At 41.4% G+C, this 19,824-nt stretch overlaps 1 protein-coding gene across 1 annotated transcript in view; it reads right to left on the bottom strand.

The window, feature by feature from the left end:
- LOC131479844 (contactin-associated protein-like 5) overlaps positions 1-19,824 on the bottom strand; it is a 556,228-nt gene that overhangs the window by 73,042 nt on the left and 463,362 nt on the right. Inside the window, exon 17 of the mRNA XM_058661311.1 lies at positions 5,769-5,987. Coding sequence (XP_058517294.1) covers positions 5,769-5,987 — 219 coding nt within the window. The remainder of the gene's footprint in view (positions 1-5,768; positions 5,988-19,824) is intronic.

Raw genomic sequence — 19,824 nt, 5'->3', positions numbered from 1 at the left:
AGATGTGTTTCTTGCAAGCAGCATATAGTTGGGTCCTGATTTTTAACCCAGTCTGCTAATCGGTGCCTTTTGATTGATGAATTTAAGCCGTTTGTGTCGAGGGTTAATATTGAGAAATTATAATTATGCCGTGACATATGCCTGTGTTTTTGAGGTTGTTGGTGATTGAGTGTTGTTTCTGTGGATGGACTTTATTGAGATCTCCCAGATTGCCATCCTTGCTTATGGCTTGCTTCCTTTTTCTCTGAGAGTAGCGCATTTCTAAGGAGATTTTGTAGAGTTGGTTTTGTGTTGGCATATTCTTCTAATTTCTCTTTGCTGTGGAAGTATCTAGTTTCGTTCTCGTATACAAATGAAATCTTTGCTGGGTAGAGTATTCTTGGTTGACAGTTGTTCTCTTTCAGTACTTGAAAGATTTTGTTCCACTCCCTTCTTGCCTGGAGCGTCTGTTCTGAGAAGTCGGCAGTGATTCTGATGGTCCTGCCCCTAAATGTAAGCTTCTTTTTGGTTCGTGCTAACCTTAGGATTCTTTCTTTGTTTTCATTTGGAGGGTAACTTGATTACCACATGTCTTGGGGAAGATCGTTTTGGGTCCACCCTGTGGGGAGTCCTCTGGCCTTCCTGAATTTGGATTGGGTTCATGTTCCAGGTATTTTGGAAGTTCTCCTGCATAATTTCCTCAAGTACTGGTTGTATGCCTGTCTCTCTTTCCACTCCTTCTGGGAGCCCCATGATTCTGATATTTGACTTCTTGATGTTGTCATTCATCTCCTGGATCGTCTTGGTCGCCTTGTGTAGTTGTGACTCTAGTTGGTTAATAATCTGCCTGCTTTCATTCTGGGAATCTTCCAAGTAGGATATCCTGTCTTCTGCTGCTGTAGTTCTGTTGGCTAAGCTCTCAACTTTGTTCTTCAAGTCTAGGATCTCGTTTTTGAATAATTTTGTTTCTGTGATTATGTGGTTTTTGAAGTCTTTGAGCTCGTCCCATCATTTTTCATTGTCTCTGAAGAATTTTATGATTATTTTTGTGAACTCCTTATCAGAGACGTCTTCAATTTCTTCATCTGTATTCTCTGCGATCGACCAGGCTTTATGGTGGCTTTTTGGGGTGGGGCATTAGCTGCATCTACCTCACTGGCTTTCCTATTGTGCCTCATGCTTGTGGCCCCAGGTGTTGCTGGATTCTCACCCTTGACCTCTGTTGCCACCGAGTGGATGGCCTGAGGTCTTTCTGGCCTAGGTTTTTGTTTTGCTTCTGGACCAGGGAGTTTTTGGGTTTTTCTTGTTTGCCTTCTGGGTTTCAGGTTTCAGGGCCTCAGGTTTCAGGGCCTAGGAGCCCGGGACTTGTCTCTTGGGTTTTTTTTTTTTTTTTCTTTTGTTGTTGTTGCTTTGTTTTTTTGGTCTGAGGCACAGGATCTGGCCACTCCACCACCTCTTTCCCCCAGACTGGGTTGGCCTAGAATTCAGATTAGCTGTGATCCTGGGAATTTCACCCTAGCTGCCTCAGCTGCCAGCTACTGCACTTCAGGGTCCTAGCGTTCTCCCGGGACCGTGGTGTTTCGTTATGGGGAAGTTCGTGTCAGGCAGCCGTCCCAGTCTTTGCCTGGGTCCCGCCAAGGTTATTAATAACGCCACCAATACTAGAGGCTTCAGCACTCCTGCAGCTTCTAGCCACCGCTGGAGGGGCTTTGTGCAACGACCTCCCAAAGTTACCTCTGTATCCTCCAGTTGAAACTCCCACCGGCCTTTCCCCCACTGAGTTCCCAACTCACCACTTTTGAGCTGCCAAGCCGTGTCGCAGACACTGCCTTGGTCTTTCTGTTGTTATTTTTGGTTGATTCTCCAGACTGCGTGGATCTTGTTTGTGTCTCAGTTTTGATAAGGAGTTTTTTACCAACAAGGTGAGTCAGTTGGCATAGAAGCAGATCACATAGGAATGCATTTACTTTCTTCAAGTTGTGGTCAATCAACAGAGCAGGATTTATGCAGACAAATGTTTGCTTTTATCTTTCATTTCTCCTATTTTGGATTCACTCCCCATGGTGGATCAGAATGAATCTTCTTCTTTCTCATTAGTGTCAGTTTGATTTTTTTTAGTTTATAAATTTATTTTATTTCTAAAAATAATGATTACCTGGTTAGTCAGGGTAGGAAGGATCAAGGTTTAGGGAAAATTGGGTAAATTCATTGCTTCCAAATTTGCTGTTTCTTCTTGTTGCTCCTCAGATAAGGGAAGAAACAAAGGGGAATACCACTCAAAACTTTCCTTACATCCAGTACCCAGGATGAGCAGCCACCACCTCATATCAACCCAGAGTCTCGATGTGTACATATTTTGAGGGTTCTGTCCAAGTGGTTTCGATAGTTCTGAAATGCTGCCGATTTCACTGATCCAAGAGTGATGTCAGCCTCCCAATGTCCATTGGCTCCGTTCACCGAAATTATTTGCTGTCATCGTTTGTTTGAGGTTGTTCAGTTAGATCTGTTCTTCTGCTACAGCACCAAATGTGCTGCCTTAATTTCATTTTACAATAGGACCTGTGTTCACTGCTCCACTTTTTTCATTAAGTAGGACATGTTCCTGAAGGCAAGTCCAAACAGCTGGGCCAGATGTCCAAAGCATTGCTGGATCCCCCATCCCTGGGATTCATGAACCCAACACCCACCTGTTACGTGGGCCCTGGGACCCAGAACAGGAGACCCAAACCCAAATTCCCGAGCTTGGGGTTCATGAAACCAGTATCCACCTATTAGGTGGGCCCAGGGTCTGGGCCAAATGACACACACCCCATCAATTTCCTTGTCTCTGGGACTCAGGAATCAATTCCCTACTAAACCTGTGGGCTCTATGACCTGAGCCAATCTACCCAAACCCTGTCAGATCCTCTGTCCCTGGGATTCACGTACCCGGCACCCTTGCCTGAACTTTTGCAGTCTTATTGTGCCACCTGTTCTAGTCTAGTCTGTCCCGTGTTTCAGCTATTGTTCATGGGTGCTACAGCCTATCCCAGCCCAGCCTGATTGCTGTTTTGGTTCTAATGTGAACTGGCTAGTGTTGTGGCCTGATCTCACTCCTACTTCCCCATGCCCAGATTTTCAGATCTGCCAATGGGTGTTATGTGCTGACGCAGACTGGTACGTCCCAGACCTGACTCACATATATGCAAGCAGGTACTGTAACCTGGCATGATCCAGGTTGTTATTTGCCTTGCTTCTTGCACTCTCCTGCAGGGTCTGGGTCCCAATTAAGGAGTTTCCCAAGCTCCTCCATTAAGTCTCCTCCCACTGGCAATTTTTGCACACACAAGTGAGTCGTTGGCCCAGGTTGACTTTGTCCACCTCCTATCTGTTGGGAGCACTGCATGAGTGCCCTGCCCTAAGATGGCACCTGGCTCAAGGCCAGGAGGCAGCAGGAAGACAGAAGGGCGCAGGTGAAGCAAATCTGCCTCCTCTCCAGGCCTGGACTGGAGGTCGCAGGTGAGGCAAATTTGCCTCCTCTCCAGGGCCTGGCCAATCAGGTAGCACCCAGTGGGCCCACGGGAAAAAAAGGATATTTTAAGCAGGCCGCTTTTGGCAAGGGAGAGAGAGCTCTCTTTTTCCTTTTCATGCAGTTACCCTTTTTCGTTGGCCTTCATTAGTTTGATTGTGTGTGTGTTTGTGCGGTGTGTGTGATAAGCGGTGGGGGTTCCAGCTAAGGAAGAAGTCGAGTCGACTGGCTGGGAAACCGACTGGTTGGAAGAATGAAGCGCCTCTTGAAACAAAGCCTGGAGTGTCAGGTGATTTCTTCCACGGGACGGGAGACCCGGATACTATCCTGTCAAAAACAGTGGCCTTGCTTAGCTGGCCACGCCCATTCTGGTTCCTGTTGTATTCCAGTATTACCTGGTCCGCTCCCAGACACAACTTTCTTGTAGTTCAATGGAAGTCAAGACCTAGTCTGGCCAGTTCTACACCCAAAATGGCTCTCACGAGTACCAGTGGGGGCAGGAGTCAAGCCCAAAGTGTCGCTCCACCACTCCAGTGCACACCTGCACTGATGCAGTCTGTAGCCATGTACAATCACGCCTGCTGCCTCAGTCCTACTCGTTCTCACCAGTGACAACACCAATCCACCTGGGATGCACCTTTGGCTCCCCAACAGGGTCTGACACAATCCTCAGTGCTAGGAGGAGCCAGCGGAGCTTGCAGTTCAACAGGGGTGAGTCCGCCCTGCATTGACCCTATAGATTCTGCTAACAGACCAATTTCTCTCACTTTTGTCCTCCCCCCAAACCACTTTGGTATGAGTCTCCTACATACATAAAAAGCTTCTGCACAGCAAAGGAAGCAATTAACAAAGTGAGGAAGCAACCGACAGAATGGGAGACAATTTTTGCACACTACACAATGAACAGGGGACTAATATCCTGGATTTCCACAGAGTTTCAGAAACCCTGGGACAGTAAAACAAAACAAAACAAAACCCTGTAAAAAATGGGCAAAGGAAATGAACAGACATTTTTTCAAAAGAACAATTTCGAATGCCTAACAGACATATACAACAATGCTCAGACTCCCTAGCTATCAGGGAGATACAAATGAAAACCATATTGAGGTACCACCTAACTCCAGTGATTCTGGCCTACACTCACAACTTTGCTAACAACACCTGCAGGTGTGGATGTGGGGAGAGAGCTATCCTCCTTCATCGTTGGTGGGAGTGTAGGCTAGAACAACCACTGTGGAAATCAGTATGGAGACTGACTGGAGAGTTGCAAATAAATCTGCCATATGACCCAGCTATCCTGCTCCTAGGAATATACTCCCCCCAAAATGAAACCTGCATATGAGAAGGGGACCTGTAATCCTATATTTGCAGCAGCACAATCTACACTAGGAAAGACATGGAAACAATCCAGATGTGTGTCCAAAGAAGAGTGGTTAAAGGAACTGTGGTACATCTGCTGCATGGAATATTACTCAGCATAAACTTAACACCGTTTGTAACTAGATGCTCCCAACTAGAGACCATTATGCTCAGTTAGCAGCCAATCCCAAAAGAACAAATGTCATATGTTCTCTCTAATATAAGGGCACCATCATGCAAAGTATTTCATTAACCCATTCCATACTGGGTTATTTGTGGGGGAGGGCTGTATCCCTTGTGTTTTGAGGTTTTTGATTTCAGTTTCATTTCTTCCAAATAATTTCTTTTCTCTTGTCAAATTCATTGCTGGCTCATGGATTACACGATAGCATAATTTTACACAAGACTTTTATGTTTTTGTTTGTTTATTTGTTTGCTTGCTTGTTTGTTTTGTTACCCATGCATTAGTTTCTCAGTGGCATGTTTTTTCATGGTGCTGTAATTTTGTTGTTGTTGTGGCTGTTGTTCTAATGCATACCAATTTTTGACCTTGTTTCATGGCTTTTCATTTACGGGAATATATAGTGATGGAGAGACTACCAAATCCTGATGTGGGGGTACAATGCGATATGCATCCCTGCTTCCAAATCAAAGCTGGATTCCCAATGGAACTTTTGGCAACGTGTAGACAATGGGATGCTGGACTGTCTGACATTGTCTGTACCAGCAATGTCAGGGCACACTTAAATAAGAGATTGATGGAATTATGACTCCTGATGAAGGACTATACAGTTGTAGCAACATGGTGAAAATCTGTCAGGGATGGGAGTTTGGGGGACAATTCCAGTCTACATGAAATTGTACCATAAAATTCAAAAACTCAAAATAAAAACGTAATAGAAAAAAAAAAGATGTTTCCTACCTACAAGCAACTGGCCATTGAGTTGTAGCCGGAAATGGCTGTCCTCTGCAGTCATTCTGGTGCTCCTGGGGAGCTTGTCAACCTGCAGCGTGGTCTCCTTGAGGTTCCTCTCAGCCCTGACATAGTGCCACTGGTTGTCATTCAGAGGGGAAAGAGACTGGACAATGAGCTCAGTGGGGCCATTCCCAACATCAATGGCAAAAGTGACCTCAGAAGGAGCTGAAATCAAGAAGGAAATGGAAATAAATGAAGAGAATGAGTCACTGATCTATTAAGGGCACAGACAGATCAGACTAAATGGGACAAACTGTTGCAAGTCTATATCATGGGAGAGCACACTTCTTGCAAAATCTCTGCTGTGTTTGTATGTGTCCAGTTGATTCTTACTGTTCAAATTTTGGAAACAGAATGGGACCATGAGACATAAGTGTTGAGGCTTTAGTTTTTGGAGTCTAGGATCTCCTCTCTGATATGTTGTAAATACACATGTTGTAAGTTTTCACCCTATTCACATGAGTGAAAGGAGTTAAACAAGATACTCAGATGTATAATTTTCTTAACCATGATGATATATAGATAAATGCCAATACATAAGTTCAGATCCAGTTATTGCCATCAATCTGGACTACTGTCAGAACTGACTCCACATTTCTGTAGTCAGTTGCATATCACAGAAGCCAGCCAGACGGCAGTCATAGTACTAATGCTGAAATGACAATGATGGTTGGTACTGGTGGTGATCATCAGGGTGGTGGCTGGGTGATGGAGGTGATGGTGGTGCTGTAGTTTGGTAGTGACAGTGAGAATGGTGGTGATGATGATGGGAGTCTCTTGTATGGGGATGATGATATAACTGACTATGATGGTGTTGCTCATGAAGGTGGTCATGATGTAGTCTTGGTAGTGATGACAGTGACAATAGCAGAGGTAATGAGGAGGTAGATGTTATATGGGATGGTGATAGAGTTGACTATGACGATGGTGCTCATGGGGGTGGTGGAAGGTGGTGATGGTCATGGTCATGATGCAGTCACAATAGTGATGACAATGAGAATGGTAGAGGTGATGAGGAGGTATCTCTTATATGGGAAAGTTGATATAGATAAGAGAAGCAGTCCGATAAGTTCAATGAGTTTTATACCAGACACAACACCAAGCAATGGCAGTGGATTCTGTTATTTTAATCAACGAAATGACCCCAAGTGAAAAGCATTATTTTTGCTTTATGAGGCAAAAATGTTCTGGAAAAAAAAAGTTTGTTCAAAATTTCCGAGACACTAAACAAAATCTAACTTCAATGGCACAGTTCTTCACCATTCTCTCCTTTCTTTTTTTTTTTCATAAAGCAATTATTTAAAAATTGCTGGAGAGGTATCCTTTATTGAATTAAACAATACATTACCATTTTAAAATCTGAAATTGATACACATTTCACTTTGAAGTCACAACAACAGATTTACATACAATCATCAACTGCAGAAAAAAACAGGGAAGTGACTTTGTACTAAAGATGTTTTCCTTGTTCAAAAGCAAAGGAGATAATTTTAGAAGTTAAACTAAGTTAACTAAAGTTAACTTCTAAAATTAACTTCTAAAATTATCTACCATTCTCTTCTTTCTTCCATACACATTAACTTATTGATTTAATCACAAAAGAATTTTCTAAAGCTTAAAGGAATAGTGAATTAATTATAAATGAAGGCTAGCATGTCAGTCACCTGTGGGTAACTACGGCTTCTGCATGCCTGGCTGTCTTTTCCTGTTCAGTACCTTGGTGTTGTCCCTTCTTTCCTATCCCATGGAGAGATAGCAGGAATATACCTAGAAAATGGGCATCTGGTTTACTGAATCATTAACTCCACAACCTAAATGATTAGAGACATCCAAGCCCAAATGTCTCCATGGGGTACTACATTCTCAGCCCTTGCATCCTAAGAGAAAGTCAGATTTAGGACAGAATGCCTGCATATGCAAAGTGTCTAACTCAGGAGCTGGGATCACGTCCCATGCTACTAAGTCCTTGCAAGAAAAAGACGTCATGAGATCAGAGTAGAAATGAACCTGAGTTCTAAATCTTCTGGAACTTAAGGCAAAAAATAAAACCTCATTATGTTCTTATCCGTAAGATGGGAATAAAAGCAATTCTCCATTATTAGGTAGTTTATACATGAGTTCTGAAAAAGTTCTTAGAACTCTGCCTGACAGATAGTGTGTGCTCAGTAAGTAGTAGCTAGTACTATCTCCAGATAACACAGTCTGCCAGCCCAGGTACGTTGGCCTTGGGTTACAAATCCATGCATTAAAGGGGATGAGTTGGTGACAAATGAAGACCTACAGTAAAAGCGGCCTTTTGTGCTGTGCCCTTATTCTAACGCAGACCACCAATAAAAACTTGCAGCCCTGTGCGGTATGACTGACTCCACATTGATTTCTCTCTTCAGAACTCAGGGAAAGACTTCTGAGACTCTGGTGGAGGAGCACTGCAAGTTTGGGTAAATGTCTTCCAGCAAAACTGCTCCTGTGGTTTTACGGTCCACCCATGACGGATACCCTGATGGATGACCACATGGTCACTAGCTGTCCCCCACTGGACTATTATGCAATCTTTGTGCAAACAACCTCCCTCATTATACACTCAGCACCTATCACTGTCCTTCCACAGTACTGTCCCTCCACAAGCTTTTGTTCACTGAAGCATTGCCATGCTTAACATAGGAATGTGCCAGTGTAGTTTGCTTCAGATATTTTTAGATAGATACCAAGGTATTAGCTTAGTTCAAATGCTATTTTATTATCTAACTTTACTCAAGTCTGTCTTGAAAACTTTAATATCTACCATGTTTACCTTCCTCTTAGAACTGAAAGGGAATCAGTGAAGCATAATAGTTTAAAGGTACTTCAAAACTCTCATAGAAAGTAGAATTAAGAAATGCTTATTTTAATGTAAACATATGTCTAATTCCACAATATTTTTCATAGTATACATTTTCAGTGAGGCTTGGGAGATATCTTACAAACACTTCCTGTGTATTGAGTGCTTACCACAAACCAGGCAGTTGCATGAATGAACACAAGCATTTTCCATGAATCAGATGACTAACAATACCTCACTACAGGTTTATGAGACTCATGCTATTTTACACACAAGAGTATCAGGCAGAAGCATCTAAATAAATTCCAGTGAGGAAGGCTCACAGTCAGGATTTACACCCAAGTGCTGTGTCTCCAAAGCTTCTTTGTAATTGCTTTGCAATGCAGAATCCTTTCTTATTTCATATTTACTTATTTTTATGAGCTACAGAATGAAAGCAGGGGAGAAAGAGAACTCCCATTCACAAATTCCCTGTCCAAACACCCACATCAACTGCATTGTGCCAGTCAGGTCTCCCATGTGAGTGGCAGGGACACATCACTCAAGTCAGTATGTGCTCCCTCCAGGCTGTGCATGAACAAGATACACGAGTCAGGAGCAGAGCCCAAGACTCAAATCGAAGCAGCCTGTTAGAGGTTGAGAATACCCGAACCAGTGTCTTTAACAGCCATGAGACCAGCCACCCATCCCAGACTCACTATGTAAACAGCGTCTCCTGGGCCAAATTGTTGAAACAGATGCAGATTTCCTAGGAAGAGATTATATAATGCAGATGCCTAGGAACAATTGAATTGAAAAGCTTAGCAAGTTTTGTATCCTACATGAGCTGGTAACTTTGTGGTGGGACATGTGAAGCAAACAGAATCTATTCCCCGCTCGCCCCACCAGCTGGAGAGGTAGATATGGCCTAGAGGTCCTGGACAGGGACACAGCAGTCTCTAGGCAGGGAACGGGTTAATCATGAGTGAACGGTCTGATCTTTACTTCCCTGAAGTGTTTAATGAATACCTTGTCTGCAGCTCCTGTTTTGTGGATGAAAATTACTCTAAGAAGTCAACTCGGTTTTCAGTGTTCCATGTTTTGCTTTTCTTAAAACTTTTGATAGATGGACTTTATTTGATTACAGCCAAGCTCTTCTCTGGACTCTAGAGATTCAGATATGAGTGAAAGAAGATGAGCTCTAGTCTTGATTTTGAGAAGACAGACCAAAGCAGGGAATGCTAAATTTTGTACTACTAATAAAATATCTACCAGGTGCTCCTAGGAGAGGTGAAGCCATCCTGTATTGAAACCTCCTGGAAAACTTGCCTCATGACCTGGGGCAGAATGCACCATGGTGCCTACTGGGGAAGCCTCTCCATGCCTGCTCAGCCCTCTTCCCAGTACCGGGTCTGGAATTCCTCATGCCCTGGCCCAAAATGCGTCATGAAGTTAACGGGGAAGCCCCTCCATGCCTGCTCAGCCCTCCTCCCAGTACCAGGCCTGAACTTCCTGAAATGCACACCAACCTCCATTTCTGTGCCTTCAACCTCTACGCAAGGATATGGAGAAACCTCAGAGTGCATGTATGAACTCCAGAACGTCAAGATCTCTGGCAAGAATTTGGCTCAGCCTTTAAGATGTCACATAGATTACCCATATGGCACCGGGTGATGCCTTGGTTTTAGTCCCACTGCTTCTGACTCCAGATTCCTGCTACTGCACACCTCGGGATGCAGAAATGAAAGCTCAAGTGCTTGCGCCCCTGCTATTCATACGGAACATTCAGATTCAGTTCTCATCTCCTGCTTTTGGCCTGGACTAGCTCTGACACTGTGGTCATTTGTACAGGGAATCAGCAAAATGCAAACCTCATTCTGCATCTGTTTTGTTCCTTCATTTATCTCTTTGCTTTTCAAATAATTTGAAATAAATTATTAATCTTTTATAAAAAAGGTGTTGTGAAGTCTTCATGTACCAAGTTACTCTTTCTGGCCTGCTATGTATTCATATGAACTAAATAAAGATCATTAACCTTTTGATCACATGGATTCTTTGAGGATCACATGGTATTTATGTTTTGCATCTCAAAAAAAAAAAATCCTGAACAAAAAGGACAAAGAGTTGTTTGAAAACAAAATGAGGAACTGATTGCCAATTCAGTGTCTAATCAGAGTAATCATTCAATAGCCTGGTAAACAATAATTAGCATTTTTTTACTATTTCTCAGATTATGATTGCAATGTCTTCAAATTTGTAACACATTGAGTGATATCCTTAGATTGATACTTTTGAACTTCAAAAATTAAATCTCTCTTTCCATGTATTTATAATACACGTACACATTTATACATGCTTATGCACATGTGTGTATATATGCATACATATATATTTAGTTAGGGACCACACAGATAATTGGAATAACAAATGGAAATATTAAGTCTTTTGTTTTAAAGATTTATTTATTTTTATTGGAAAGGCGGATATACAGAGAGGAGGAGAGATAGAGAGGAAGATCTTCCATCTGATTGTTCACTCCCCAAGTGATCGCAATGGCCAGAGCTGAGTCAATCCGAAGCCAGGAGCCAGGAGCTCTTCTGGGTCTCTCACACAGGATCAGAGTTCCAAATCTTTGGGCCATCCTCGACTGCTTTCCCAGGCCACAAGCAGGGAGCTGGATGGGAAGCGGGGCCCCCGGGATTAGAACCGGCATCTATATGGGATCCCAGTGCATTCAAGGCAAGGACTCTAACCACTATGCTATTGCTCCAGGCCCAAGATTAAGTATTTTTTTAATTGTACACCTATGTTTATTAACAGGATTATCTTATCACAGTTAAAAACTGGAAACAACATAATGTCCATCAATGGATGAGCAGATGGACAAAACATGGTATATTCGTAAGAGTACTTCAAGAAGTTCGTGGAAATGCATATTGTGAGAAAAAACACACATAGATTTAAAAGTTTTTCTGCATCAAAATACACTACTGTCTAATTCCAAAAAAAAAAAAAAAAAAAAGCCACCCTGGTTATAGACATAGGTGCACTTGAAGGACAAAGAGGAATTTGGAGGTCGAAGGTGTGCTGCAGGCTTCATCTGAGGTTCCAGAGGCTGTGAAAGCCCAGTCACAACCCTGTTCCATTTCCTTCATCTCCCACATACTCATTGGCTTCTGTATGAGTGCACTTGCATGTCGGCTGCCAACTGCGCTACACAGCACACAGGAAACTTCATAACACCTTCAGACCAGCATCCAGCAGGACTGAGAACTCCAGCTAGTGAAGATTATACTTCTCCACAAAATTCAGGCACTTTTCTTTCTCCTTTTTTTTAAATACTGTATTATTGCTTCATTAATTATTTCAGAAGCAGACAGATAAATAGATGACCAATGGCTAGGACTGCCATGCTAAACTCAAGCTGGAAGCAGAAAAGTTAAATTCCCACCCCCAGAAAGACGCCAGGACTCAAGTAGTTGAGCTGTCTCTTAAGGTCTGCACTTGGAAGAAGCTGTAATCAACAACCAGAGTCAAGCATTTAATCAGAACACTCTGGTGTGGGATGCAGCTGAGATCTGACAGGGGTCACTTTTTCTTAAAGAGTTTTTTGAAATCAGGCATCTTGAAACTTCAATTATACACATCTAAAATTTGTCCATGTGAGAAATTTTCTTTTCCAGTTAGTGTAGTATATGGTTGAGTCCAGTCTAGTGCCTGAGCATATAGGGGTTTATTTGAGCTCTAAGGTGCTTTCCTGATGTATGTTAGCAATCTTCCTCTTTATATCATGCCATTCCTTACAAGTTTAAAAGATCAGAGGCAGAAAATGTATCAGCTGAAACACCATTTTCTTTTCTTTTTTTTTTTTTTTAAAGATTTATTCATTTTGTTACAGCCAGATATACACAGAGGAGGAGAGACAGAGAGGAAGATCTTCCATCCGATGATTCACTCCCCAAGTGAGCTGCAACGGGCCGATGCGCGCCGATCCGAGGCCGGGAACCTGGAACCTCTTCCGGGTCTCCCACGCGGGTGCAGTGTCCCAGTGCATTGGGCCGTCCTCAACTGCTTTCCCAGGCCACAAGCAGGGAGCTGGATGGGAAGCGGAGCTGCCGGGATTAGAACCGGCGCCCATATGGGATCCCGGGGCTTTCAAGGTGAGGACTTTAGCCGCTAGGCCACGCCGCCGGGCCCTGAAACACCATTTTCATAAATCTCACTAACTAAAAGCAAACTCTTATTATTACCACATCTTTACTAATTACCCTCATTGCTGTGATCCTTTGATCCCAGTTTTTCTTTTTTTAATTCATTTTATTATTCTTCTTATTATTTTATAGTACAGTTTCATATTCCCTTATCCCCTCCCCAGTTCCCTCCCCCCCAGTTCCTCTATATCATTACTAACATATAGTTCTTCATACTCAGTCATATGTCCATCATTGCGGGCCTGGACAATGGCAGAGTCTAGAATTCTATTGTCAAGAAATAGTAAACAGTTTCATTGTAAGTCCATCTTTGTCTGGAAGCAGAAATGCATACCACACTACATCCTCATATCTGAATGTTAGTCTCCATTTCACAGCTACTGTACATCCCCTTCAATGAAAAGTCATGATAAAAAATCAACAATAGAAAGAAAAGAGGAAATTTACAATGCCATGAAGTTAAATGACATGTTACTAGATATGATAGTCTCCATTATACAACTAGTGTTCATCCCCTTAAATGAAAAGTCATGATACAAAATCAACAAATAGAAATTTACAATGCCTGAAGTTAAATGACATGTTACTAGATATAACGGTCTCCATTACACAGCTACTATACATCCCCTTAAATGAAGAGTCACAAAACAAAATCAACAACAGGAAGAAAAAAAGAAATTAACAACACCAAAAAGTTAAATAACATGCTATTAAATGACTAATGTATAGCTGAAGAAATTAAAATCAAGAACCTTCTTGAAGAAAATGATGCTACCATATGATATACGAGTCATTGAATGATTTAATCAAAAGGAAGTGTTTTGAAGAGATGAAACTAACAGAGAATAACAAAACCCATGTGATAGAGTTTCCGCTAATCTTTGTTGAAGTGTGTCTCCTCCAGACAATATGCAGATGGGTTTTGTTTTATAATCCAGTGTACTACTCTGTGATGTTTGATTAAGCTTAAGTCATTTACATTCAGAGTTTAATATAAATGGGTGTGACGTTGGTCCTGTCATTTTAGGAAGGGGTTGTTCATTGGTTTAGTCTTCTGTTGTCATTTTACTGGGATGTTCTTCCCATTTGCCTTTGGTTTTGGTAGGTGCTATTCCTCTTCTCTGCCAAGAGAACATCTTGAAGTATCATTTGTAGGGCAGGTTTGAAAGAGGCAAATTCTTTTAGCTTTTCTTTACTGTGGAAGAATTTTATTTCATTTTCAAAGACGAAAGAAAGCTTTGCTGGATATGTTATCCCAGGCCGAATTTTTTTTTTTTTCTTTTAGAATCTTTAATATGTCACTCCATTCTCTTCTTGCCTGTAGAGTTTCCTGTGAGAGATCTCCTGTGAGCTTAATTGGCATTCCTTTATATGTCAATTGATTTTTTTCACGTGCACATTTAAGGATCTTTTCCTTATGTTCAATTGAAGAGAGCTTGATGATCATATGTCGTGGTGGTGAAGATCGCTTTTGATCAAGCCTTTTGGGAATTCTGTGCCCCTCCTGGATCTTGTTTCCCAATTCTTCCTCTAGATTAGGGAAATTTTCCTTTATTATTTCATTAAATACATTTGCAAACTCAGCTTCTCTTTCTGCACTTTCTGGGACTGCCATAACTCTTAGGTTTGGCCCCTTAATAGTGTCTTTCAATTCTTGAATACTTTTTTGGCCTGATCCAGCTCTGCTTCCAGCTTTTTGTTTGCTTCCCCCTGATGACAGGAAATACCTTCCAATTCTGAGATTCTTTCTTCTGCTTGCTTCATTCTATTTTGGAGACTCTGCACTGTACTCTTAATTTGCTCTACTGTGTTCTGAATTTCTGATATACCAGCCTTGATTTGCTTTATTGCTTCCTTAAATTCTTTGAATTCTTGCATGAGCTTCTCATTGTTGATCAGAAGCTTTAAAATGAGTCTTATGGATTCTGTGTGCCCCATTTTCTCGATGTCTTCCTCAGTTAACTCTGAGGTTGGCAATGGGTTTTGCTCCCTTGCAGGAGAGTTTTCAGTAATATTCATTGTGCCTTTGTCTCTTTTTTTGCTCTTGATCATTGTACTTCTGGTTAGCAGAGTCTTCTCCTTGGGGCAGGTTTCTAAGCTGTGTCCCCCACAGGGCTACAATGCGATTTTACTTATTACGGTTGGTACACAACTTTTCTTGCAGCCATTTGTGCCAAAACCTCCAGCAAGTTCCAGGTCTGGGTTCTTATGTCAGATTTCCACTGTGGTCTCCACAGCCCCAGCTCTTGGCTCACCACTCACCATCTCCTGTGATACCGTGCTGAGGCTGCACCGTTGTCTCTGCAACCTTTCTCCCATTTCCAGTTGGAGCAGGTCCCAGGATTAGAGAGACACCAGGTGTCCTATATAATTAAGTTGTTGGTGGCACTGATCTTGCTGGAACCTGTTGGACATTAGAGCTGGAACCTGATTAGACACGGACCTATTTTGATGCGTACGATGCCACAGTCAGTATTATTTTACTGCGGGACCAGTGCAGTCTCGGACCTCAGCAAGTTCTCGCGAGATCAGCACATGCGCAGTTCACTGTTGTCCCCTGCAGTCCCAAAGCTATTGCCACAGTGCCCAAAATGGCTCCTGCCGTACAACCACTAAGGTTCTTGATTTGCTGGTCATCAGATCCGAAGGCTATCCCAGATCTGCCCTGAGTGGAACCTGTAGAATGCCACGTCATTGCAGTTCACCCAGACAGAAATGAGCTCACTCTCAGCTCAGCGCATGCTCAGTCCTTTCCCTCGCCCTTTCCTCCTTACGCAAAATGGCGCCCAATTCAGTTCTAGGGGGCTGACTGGACTGTGAAATCCACTCTGTTCTCGCACTGCCCGTCTGAGATCTGCTGCTCTGTCTCTGCTCCTGGTCAAATCAAACGGACCAGCAGAACGGACATTTCTTTGTCTGGGTTCACCACCCGAGCTCCCAGTGAAAGTCCCTTCCCACCTGGTTGCTGGTGGAGTTCCAGCTGCTGTGGAGTTCAGATCGCCGTGCTGTAATATCAATCTCTGCAACACCACACCGTTGTGTCCGCTGCTTTCCTGTGTCTGTCAGTCTCCAGGTACCCCTCTGCTGTTGTTCTGTCCTTTCCTATTTCCTGAAATATGTCCTCTCTGCTTCATCCCGATTAAATGTTTTTCCATCTGTATAAACGTGTCCTTACCCTATTCCGCCATCTTGATTCTCAAGATTAAGTCTTAATCACTTAGAGAATATGATAATGACATATTCTGCATTTGCTCAGAAACAATATTAGGAACTATACTTCAAGCTAATAGTTTTCATATATTGAAAAATAATATTTACTTATTAGTTTCATATATTTTCCAAAATTTTTTAGAAATTATATATTTCAATCCTGACAGTCACTTCAGAAAATAGCAACTGATTGCTCATGACTGTCACCCTCTTTCTGATAGTATCCAAAATCTACTTTGGAAAATGACCTGCTACTTAATTCTTCATTGAACTTTAGAAAAAGTTGGCCCCATTGCCAAGCATATGATATGAACCCTGATATGAACCCATCTGCCAATTTTTACTGTCCTGGTTAAAATCACTGGTTGGCATGGGCTTCAGTGCATTTTACATTAAGGGTTACCATAGAAAGAGGCACCTATAGCATTTTCACAGGTGGGGCTGGCTTTGGACTGCAGTGTCAGAGTAGAAAGTGAAAACATTATATGAGTAATAACACTATTCAGCTGTGTGCCCAACCAGCCCTATGTCATCAGGATTTAGCCACACATCCTACAATCAACACATTCCTATTGTCTTACTTCCAGTTCAGGTCAAGTTAGTAGTGGTCAGATATGTCTGATTGGAAACGGCCCTCATTGTCCCTTTGTCCACACAGCCCCTTTCTCTTTTGGGTATCCATCTGAGTCAAAGTCACTGAGACTTCGGCATATGGTGGTTCTTCATAAACCACAGACTAATGCCAAAATGTCACAATTTGAATGTCACCCCTCCAAATGACATAGAAGGAAGTGAAATGAAAATTTTGGAAACATGCTATTCATTGTACAAAAATTTGGATAAATCCACTTGGGGAGCTGCTGCTTACACAGTTACAGGGAACACACTTTGGTGGTAGGAGTAATATCTGTTCTGAGCCATGACATTTATTAAAGGGCCATTTCTTCTACAAGGAATTGGCCTGCAGAGATTTCTTGCTATGAATGATTTAGGGCACCAATATCATCTGCCCAAAATGTAAAATGTGAATGCAATTATATTTCTGAAAAGTATGAAATACAAGATTTTCCTCTAGTTTGGACTTGCTTACTTTCAAATGACAGCAACAAAAAAATAGGGATACATAAAATCTGGTAAAGATTGTTATTCATTTGGAAAGTCAAGTTCACCAATTTCTTGATGAAGGATACTCCAAATGATAGTATCTATGGATTATAGATTATTTTTAAATACCAACTTACATTAAAAGCATTTTGTTTTGCAAAAAACCAAAGGGCGAAACACAGTATGACAAAGTATAAGCATTGACATTACATTGTTATGTAATTAACAGTAAATCATCACTGATTACCTTGTGGTGACACATCGTGACATTTGCTCATACTTCAATGAATCAAAAATTCATACGACCTAATTTTTATCAGGTTTACATTGAGGCTATTACGCCCATATTACGAAATGCCTGGCACTGAATTCCACAGTTTCAGGTCCTGGCCAATTTAAGTATAAGTGGTCTAATTTCACACCAAAGTCGCAAGAGCTTCCTCTCATTAATTGTCTTGCATCCTGGAGTAGCAGAAGGTGTAAGTATCTACATAGAAGACCCCCTTCCTTGTATGTATTGTGCTGTTACTTCAAAAGAACCCCGTAGCTAAGTACTGATTGCTGGTGACTTACACAAACGTCTCTACCACCTCTTCATGGAATAGGTTTTGTCTCCTTTGCTGGAGCTCTCAGATTCCCAGTATTTGCTGCTCAGAGCCTGCACTCAAGGTTGTTTGATGCACTGTTATTACTGTGAAATACAACACAGAAACCATCCCTTTACACCCAGAGAGACAGGGCATCTAACAGCAAACCTAAATCTTCAGGGTCATAAAGGCCAAAGTATTGAATACAGTCCATTCTGAATACAATATTAAGTGGGCAACACTGATTGTAGAGAACCTAAAAACAGTAGCATAAGTAACTAAACTTTTTGTATTTGCATCTCCACCATACATCATTAATTCTTTAGCAATGCCAGGGATAAGGTATTCCTCCACCAAAAAACAATCTATCTATCTATCTATCTTACATAGCTATATCTATATCTATCTATCTATCTATATATATATATATATATTTGGTATTTAAACAGATCAATATATGCACAGTTGATGTTTAAATAGATGTAAATATATATTATATAAATATATAGCTGGTGTTTAAACAGATGCATGAGTTATTGTTAATTTTTGCTTATAGTTTAAAAACTTTTCAATCATAGTTTATTGTTTATCATTTAATAATTATATTTGGGATGAACATTAGCACAGAAATCTCTAGATTTGTTTCTGAAAGAACAAGCATAAGTACTCAGTTTCTGATTTTTGCTCGTCACCATTTCTGCGCTATCGTATCTACTGTCAAAGGAACGAATGTAGAAGACAGAAATGGTGCACCAAGAGAGCTCTAGCAATTTTAATCTCTTCGTGATGTCTAGATTTTTACCTATTAGATGAAATTTATGGTGAGCTTTGCTTTAAAAATATATTTCTTTTGGTTGCAGGTTTGGAAGTTTTTAGAACTAATGAGGAAGGAGTACTTTGGCAGTTTATCATTTGGGGAATTTACTTAAAATGAAATTGACTTAAAATATTTACCAAGTATCTCTTTACATTTGGAATCCTTATTTGCATGAACATGGTTTCACCTAGAAAAAAAATGTTCTACTTTAAAGTGAACTGACAGCATTCTTTGATCATTGAAAGGAAAGACAGAAGGAGAAATTAAGACAGTACTCTGTATTCTCATGGGAACATGAACATGCATAGAGAATTGACTGATGCGTTCATAGATAAATCTGAATAAGTGAGATTTCAGAAACAGACATTTTCATGTTATCACTGCAAAATAAATCTACATAGGATTTTCCCACTTTTCATAAAAAATATTGGAATTGATCTAATAACAACAAATCTATATACTTTACCTTTTGTACTTCTATATGTACATACAAATATATGTATATAGATGTATATATACAAATATATGTATATAAATATAAGTGTGTATATGTGTTTGCATCACACATAAAATATTCATTAATATTTCATTTTGTCATCTCTTCATTTTACTTTATAATTGTTGTTGCATAGAACTGCTGTGTAAGGGGAGGGTGTTAAAAAATTGTACACTCATATCAAATGCAACTGATACAGCTCTGCAGAAAAAGCATCAGACCTCTTACTGGGTCATCACACTCTCCTTGTGGAAGGAGTAGAATCAGAGAAATTACCTTTGAAGTAAAGGTGCAGTGAAGCGATAAACCCCAAAAGTGACAGAAATATATTTGTATCTTCTTTCCATGTGAAGTGTAATGAGAATGGCCCTGGGGTGCAGAAGCCTAAAGTCACAGATAAGGAGTACTTGTCCTTTAGAAAGTAGAAACTGTAATAGGAATTCTTGGGCATTTTTTGGATGCATACAGAGTAAATTGTAAACGCTTCGATGGCCGTGGTAGAATACTGGCTAAATGCGCAGCAGGAGTGAGTTGGGCTCACCCTGATGAAATGTTTACAGCGATCGACAGGTGCTGCCTGGACCCCATCTCCACCTGAACTAACACATACTCAATGCTGCAGGTCATAGGCAGCTGGCCAACACCCCTGGGAACATGCATGTTCCAGAGCATGCACAGAGCAAGAAGTCTGCGCAACCTCGTTTCCAGGCCCTTGGCGAGGGGTATATAAAAACCCAGTCTCTTACACACTGGGCGGCTGTTCCCTCCTTGAGGATACTG

The sequence above is a fragment of the Ochotona princeps genome, chromosome 3, assembly GCF_030435755.1.
Source record: "Ochotona princeps isolate mOchPri1 chromosome 3, mOchPri1.hap1, whole genome shotgun sequence".
Taxonomy (NCBI): Eukaryota; Metazoa; Chordata; class Mammalia; order Lagomorpha; family Ochotonidae; genus Ochotona; species Ochotona princeps.
The sequence above is the reverse complement of the archived record's forward strand: the minus strand, read 5'-3'. Positions and strand labels throughout refer to the sequence as shown.